This window comes from Haliotis asinina, chromosome 6 (genome assembly GCF_037392515.1).
Source record: "Haliotis asinina isolate JCU_RB_2024 chromosome 6, JCU_Hal_asi_v2, whole genome shotgun sequence".
In the NCBI taxonomy this organism is placed as follows: Eukaryota; Metazoa; Mollusca; class Gastropoda; order Lepetellida; family Haliotidae; genus Haliotis; species Haliotis asinina.
Window position 1 is genome coordinate 38,663,631 of NC_090285.1, and position 7,832 is coordinate 38,671,462.

At 38.3% G+C, this 7,832-nt stretch overlaps 1 protein-coding gene across 1 annotated transcript; it reads right to left on the reverse strand.

The window, feature by feature from the left end:
• Nucleotides 1–2,515: 2,515 nt before the first annotated feature.
• LOC137287862 (perlucin-like) lies at nucleotides 2,516–7,622 on the reverse strand. Its single transcript, XM_067820242.1, has 5 exons — nucleotides 7,583–7,622; nucleotides 6,671–6,762; nucleotides 6,358–6,448; nucleotides 5,999–6,218; nucleotides 2,516–2,708 (listed from the first exon to the last, which is right to left on the reverse strand). Exons 1-5 carry the CDS (start codon nucleotides 7,620–7,622, stop codon nucleotides 2,516–2,518), a joined length of 636 nt encoding a protein of 211 aa, XP_067676343.1.
• Nucleotides 7,623–7,832: the final 210 nt, after the last annotated feature.

The window sequence follows — 7,832 nt, forward strand, 5'->3', positions numbered from 1 at the left end:
ATCAAGGTAACATTTCATCTTCAGTATCGTAAGAGATTTTGTGGTCAGGCTTGCTGACATGGTTGACAAATGTCATCGCATCCTATTTACGTAGATCTATGCTCATGCTGTTCATCACTGGAGTGCTTGGTCGACTTTGAAAAGTACCTAAAATTTCCCGAGGTTCGGCATAACCACAAAACAGCTACATTGAAAATACAAAGAAGTCAAGCTACGGAAGAGACAGTCCCAAGTTGAACACATGACAATTTGAGGCAACGGTGTTCCAGAATAATAACGGGGAACGATAAAAAAGCCACAGACACGCGATTTGATTTTAAGCTTTTGATCATGATGATTCAATCGTATTCACAACAGTACTGACATCTTATCAAGCCTGAAGGAAAGAATGTCGCCTTATACGCAATCATATTTTTCGAATACCCTCGTTGCATGCAATGTGGCAAAAGTCTTTTTCATGCTGATTACTTATTGTACAATTTACGAAAGCATCTGTCGTGATGAAGCTTTATACCGCCACCTTGCTGGAGTCATATGTCTTGTAAGTAATGATAGATGTTTCAGAGAAAAATGTTTCAGAGTTAATGACAGAAATTACACATTAATTATCTACAAAATGTTTAAACATGTAGCACGACCTTGTGTGTCTAACCGTCGTCATTTTCTTTGCAGTCAAGAACATTTTTACCCGTGTGTTTCATGAGGCATTTATGTTTGTCAGTTCAGCAGGACTTTTATTTAGCCGAATGTAGTGACTAATTGGAGTGGTGAATACCCAGACTCATGGCTGCAAGTACATATGCGCCATTTGAAGTTTATTTTAAATTCGACGTAAAACTATTCCGTGTACGAAATACTTCAAGGCCGAAAGCGCACGTAAAATCTCTAAAACGTCATCTTCCCATCATATATCCATTGGAAAAACATACAACAAGCAGAACACACACAAGACGCATGTCATTCGAAAGTGAAAAACCTGGGGACCGGGTTTTATGAACTTTGGGAGACACACAAGCGGATTTAAGAGTTAAGGTGAACAAAAAGGCAAAGGAAATTGATGTGGTGTTTAGTATTTTGTTACAGTGGCAAAAAAAAGACGTGAACCTTTCTAATTTAAGAGCTTGTCAGTCAAGACAATTTTGAAATCGACATTTTAAATGAGTAAGTGAGTGAGTGAGTTGAGTTTTAGGCTGCAATATTCCTGGTATATGGCGGCGGTCTGTAAATAATCGAGTCTGGACCAGACAATTCAGTGATCAACAATATGAGCATCGATCTGCGCATTTGGGAAGTGATGACATGACTCAAACAAGCGAGCCTGACCACCCGATCCCGTTAGTGGCCTCTTACGACAAGCATAGTCACGTTTTAGGACAATCATTGGTTGCTGAATATTAATTAACCCAAAATAATAATTACTGTGCCATTAATGCTGCACGGTAACTGGCAAACAGAAAGTCCAATAACTTTTCAATGCAGTCGTATGATTTCCTAAAAATCTCTCTCGGCACCAAATCTACAGCTTACGTTCAATCTGTTACGTCATTCTACTTCCATTAATGAAATGACACTGACATGGACTACCAAATACCATGTCTAGAAACATACCCTCTTAAGCATTACGGAATAGTAATTTATATTTTAGTTGGCTTACGGCATACAGTAATCCTGGTATTGCTGATGACGCAATATATATATATATATATATATATATATATATATATATATATATATATATATATATATATATATATATATATATATATATATATATATATCGCGCCGATTTCTGGAGCGAACTATAACTGTTCCATCTTACGATATGAAATGAAATTGATCTAGTGGCTACTATATCAATGTTTTCTACATAAAGGTCATGTATGTAATAATAAACAAACATAAAAAATCGTACGCATAGTGGTAGAAACAGAGTAAAGAAAACCCAATTTGAGCTCTCGATCCTTTACTACTGTGACTGACTTGTACACAAACTTTGGGCAAATCATGACGAGAAAATGTTTGTTAGTTAGTTAGATTAAGAAAACAAACACTATTTCCTTTCTTTATATTGTCTTTATTTTTTATTTATTTATTTATTCATTTATTATTTTTTTTATATTTTGCAGTCAGCAAATATTTACTCGGCTTTTATACGCGAACAATTACCCTAAGTTGTGTTTGTGCAAATGAGAATTTACCTGATGATCTTGCCAGTCCTTATTCTGGAGTTGTAAATGCCACTATGTTAATTAGGTTCAGAAATATGCGTATATCCTAGAAGACGAGGGATACACCCATAGAAAAGAGTTTGAAGAAAATCATTGCAATAAAACGTCGGCGATGGTCTCTTGTGGAAACCAGAATATACATGCAAGAACCACTGAAGATCCAGGTTAGGATTGGCCTTAGTAACCCATGTTCGTCATACGAGGCGACTAACGGTATCAGATGGCCAGGCTCTGTATCATGGTTGACACATCTCCTATTGAAACGCTCCTGGTGTTCACTCGAGCAGTCACCGATAGTTGGCGCCCCTCCATATAACCAAGCCGTCATCACAGGCAGGACAACCAGCCGGCTCGTTCAGGCCCTTATCAGAATAGGTCACTTTTCCCCACTGAGGCACCACCTCTACCTGTGCATCTGTTTCCCCGATCCAGTGTTGGCTCACCCTCCACAAATATTCCTTCCCTCGGTCAAAAAAAAATCTTTATATGTGGTAAGAATCCAGTGGTGATGATTTCCAGAATACAATGTGTGAAACTGTTGTGTGTGTGTTTCAGCATGGCCAGCAAACCCTGCTTTGACGGTCCAGCAGCCTGTTATGTACTGTTGAGAGGGTAAGTAAGTCCCAAAACATTTGATGTAAATGTCAGTTTTTCAGGTTTAATTTTGTGTTATTTTAACAACAGCAAAACAATAGCAAAAGACCCAATGGTCCCTAGTGGTGATCTAACTTCGGTTGTTGGCAATCTCTAGCCCTTTATCTTTACATTGTATTGTTTCGCAGGGTTAAAACTACATGTACCTAGCATGTATTTTGAAAAGAAGAAAACTATTTTATACAATGCCATGTAAAAATGGGCTAGCTTAGTACTCTAAACACTTGACAAGTCACCTTTAAAATTAAACCTTTTTGCAGTGTCAAAAGGTGAACAAGGTATTGCAGGTGAGGTCCGAAATATGAAACGATTGCGCTCAGGCTCTTTGCTCATCGAATGCAGCAGGAAACAAGAATCAAAAAACCTGATGTCAACTCAGCTGTTTGTTCTAATACCTGTTTCGGTTTCACCACATAGTGAGTGAGTGAGTGAGTTACTGTTTGCGTCACACCGGCAATATTGCAGCCATATCGTGACAAGAACAATCTTATTTATATCAGTGTTAAAATCAATAAACTCATTATGTAAAAACATATCATATGACACTAAAACATTGTAATCAAAGAACACAATAAATATAAACCACAGAGTATAAGGTAGATCACCATACTAGGGTCCATGGGAACTTACAGTGCCTCTGCTACCTACGTGACCTTTATCTGGATTTACACCATTCCTCCAGGTGCTGGCTACTGTATGTACGTTTAGCCACAAATTAAAATGACAACAATGCAAAAACTGAAAAGAAAAGGAGGCTTAAATTTGACTTCGCATGTTTTGGGACTTACCTACCTTCTCAGAAGGACAAATATTGTAGGGTACTTCAACCTCCCTTGAGGATACCGCCACTAACAATCTGAATTATTAATTTAACCTTCCAGTTATGGAATCTGTATCTATATACAAATCAGTCAACAAATCTAATTCGTTTAATAATGCAATAATGAGAGTTACATTATAACACAGATTTGTCATAGCTGGTGATTTAAAATGGTTATCCCTTATGAGAGAATTTTTAACACGTCAAGCAAGACATGCTTGTCTGTGATTCTTCCATCACAAGGGAACGTACTAGGATCCTCACCTTTCTATAAGTATCCATGAGTATATCTTGCGTGACCAATAAGTCATCGTTGCATGATAACCTCTTCAAATCTGGACTGACAACCCAAGTAGGTATAACCAATGTGAAGTTTTATCCCCACTTATTATTTATTCATTCCCACTTGAATGTCCCACTTCTGCAGCAGATCACGGATGAAAGTTCCAATGCTAGCTTTGTAATCAGGGTGTGGGATAGGAAGCTAAGTGGTGTCACAGATTTGCTGAGTGCTGTCTTGGCAGCAAGAACGGCCATTGTGTTACCAGAAATGCCCACGTGGCTGGGTAACCAACAAAACACCATGTCGCTCTGGCCAGTAGCAAGATCATTAGATGATTCAATAATTTCTATTGAATGTGGATGTTAACAAGGTAAGCCTTTGATAGCCCGAAAGACAGTCAGACAAGATTATGTATTGTTTACCCTTGGGAGGTTTCTGAATAGATTTCAAAGCCGTTAATATGGCATTTGCTTCAGCTGTAGAGCTGCTATCCGGTAATCTAGACGATATTGTCCTGGCTCCAATAACAGGGCTTTGTAATTGTTATATTTACTTTTCATTTGATTATATTCTTGTTTATATTGTAAGTCATTAGTTTTTGTTATTGCCATTTGTACCCTAACCAATTAGAAAAAAAGAAGTCGGGAAGGGGCTATATTTTCCAGCTCTATGTCAGCAGCAGCTGCAACAAACGCCTTAATTTTGTGTCCAGAAGCGGAACAAGAGAAGACGTTTCGTTATACAAATCCTCATTGAGAGGATTGAAGACAGGGGTATATGCAGGGTTAGATTTGTTAGATTATAGCTTTGTAATATATTGTAAAGATAATTTTATACGGCGTTGTGTGAGAGTGAACGTTGGAGAATTAACGAGCACTTTCCGACGTACTACGTCTTTTTTGCACACGGTTTCACCAGTCCAATTTAGTGTTCGATTGAAAGAGGAGTGACCGAAAGGTATGACAAACTAACATGAACTCCATGGGTGCATTTTTAAATCTGTATGCTTTATGAATTTGAAAGTTAACCAGATGTAACATATAGGAAGAACTACGAGACGATATAGCTGATATGTCGACGCCATTATGCGTACAGCATTAGTTTTTCTTTGTATATTTTGAGAGCGCCCATGATTGGCTTTGCAAAACAAATACAAAAAACACTCATTTCGTACGTATGTATCTACATTCCAGTTATCTGAAACACTGACTTTTTCAGTAAATAGTGTTGCTTGGTTTCATAAAATTAGGGTAGTCCCACCAGTTTGATCACGTAATCTAATGTAATCTGGGATGAATGAACGTGTTAGATGTGCCACAGCCCTTACACGAATACTAGTAACTGATCTTGCAGTCAAACACCCTCATGTCGAATTTGACAGTGCTTAGAAATATCCGATATTCTAAATCTGAACTGCAGAGAGACAAGGTTTTACTCTGAGACTGCTGTAAGTTCAATACAGTCCAATTCGACCCACATGTATTCATAACCAAAATCAGAGTTAACAGAGTAAACACACCAACAAGTCTTTCTTGGTTAACATGGTCTACACATTTGCTAATATTTACACATCAGTGTTGAGTACAACTGTGAATTACATCATATACAAAGTTAGTGCCTTGGTACTTCTATCCAACAAGATCTGGCGACCCCATCCTGAAGAGAAATTAAAAACATGACTGCATCCATCATGAACAGATAGGAGCATGGCAGTATGTCAGCACGTGTTAAATACTCCTGGTGTAAACTATGGAAATTATTTGAGGGAAGAAACGCTTTGGTCCTTCTCAACATTAGTATGTCATAATTGATATGGGATCCTGGTCCAGACAAATTTAGTTAGAGGCTTGTGCGACATGCATGTAAATGTTGCCGAGTATGACCTCAAACAATAGCATGCGAAACATATTACTTGAACGTTGCGCACGAAACGATATTTCTTTGTTAAATGAGAGCAGTTTTTAGTGACCCCATGAACACTTATGTCAGAGCAATGCAGTGAACACTACATACTCCTTCTCGCAAATGAAGTTTGAGAAAATGTTGCATCCAAGGTCCTCCCAAGAAAATCCACTGGGCGCCGACAGAATTCCACAGTTGGAATTTGATTCTTCGCGATCTGACTGGCCTGGTATCCAGTCTGTGAAGGATAAAGATCCCCCCTGTGGAGTCCATTGCCAAGACCCTAACATGTCACTCAAACCTATCCACGATGTCAACTTTGCTCCAGCTTCTGAAATGACAAAGATAATTTACTCTTGGGGAAGGTACGGAGTCAATTTTCTCTGGCAGGTTTTTACTTTTCAACTGAAGGTTTGTTATTTGTATATGAACGATGATATCGTTCCAGGGCAACGATATATAGTCATTACGTGCAAACTTCTTCAAGTAGTTTTTGATGAAGTCGTTTTCGGCCTTTGTTTCAATATGTATCAGGTGTGCCCCGTAGATGCCACAGTCAGTCTATCAAAACAAACAAAAACCTAGAATATTAGGTTACGATGACAGAACAGCTCTACTGGTATGGTCGGTAAATTGAGGATATTTTTCGATAACAAGACGACACACCAAGAGCGAAAAGTATAAAGTGGTATAAATCAGTTCTGAAAGAGCATTAACCTAAGTCTTTTATTATATTTTGGATCGCTTATGAGTGTAAAATTGCTTTAAAAATAATTTATATACCGCTGCTTCAGTCCAGTCCCTCTGTGATGTGATGATAGTGTAGCAGGAGCCTCCATGCTGAACCCATCCGTCTGGACAGCATGTAGTCGCTGCTGAAACGCCTGAAGTTATACACAAGGAATGTGTATGATGCTACGACATTAGCCTTATATCATACGTGGATTTAATTAACTTACTGTCACTTAAAAAGAAATAACAACCGTTCTATAATATGGTACAAATGGAGGTAGGTACTGAAACGTTTCTTTGGGTCACGTTCTTTTGATCTAATTAGAGGCACTCTGTAAATAATCGAGTCTGGACCAGACAATCCAGTGATCAACAACATGAGCATCGATCTGCGCAATTGGGAACCGATGACATGTGTCAACCAAGTCAGCTGGCCTGACCACTCGATCCCATTAGTTGCCTCTTACGACAAGCATAGTCGCCTTTTGTGGCAAACATGGGTTGCTGAAGATCTATTCTACCCCGGGACCTTCACGGGTCGACAATTGGTCAGGTTTGACCATTTACATGATTCATTAATCGTCAATCACGACATCCACACATTTAAGACCTACTCAAAACGAAATAGTTGGGAAGAATATGTTCAGATTATTTTACATAAACAAAATGCACGTAGTAAAGACAATGTAAGTCACCATAGTCCATTCAGCTGCTGGCGATCTATAAACCGATTTTATCGTATTTGTTTTGAAAAGATTTGACATATTACATTGAACTCAAAAGAGTTTAATTAACCTGTGATAATCTAGTCGCCATACTGTCCTTCACTACCAGATTTTTAGCAAGGACAAGTATATGTATTCTTGATTCAACTTTCTGTCGTCACGATATGGCTAAAATATTGCCGATTTGACGTTATATATTAACTCACTAATTCACTCGTATTCACAACATATTACTAACCTGTATGCACAATAAAAAGCAGGAAAATCCCCGTAATCATGCTTAAAATGTCCCCGTCGCATTAAAGAGAGGGAAAGGTTGTCTTAGATATTATACCTTAAGATATGTGAACTAACATATTTTGGGACTGAAATTAGAAAGACTGCGTCGAGGTGTTGCATGACTAGTTGAAAAACAATGTGGCCATTAGAGACGTTTATTTGAACGGTTGCCCGTCGCTCCTTCTGCTTAGTTGCTACATTCTTTTTAA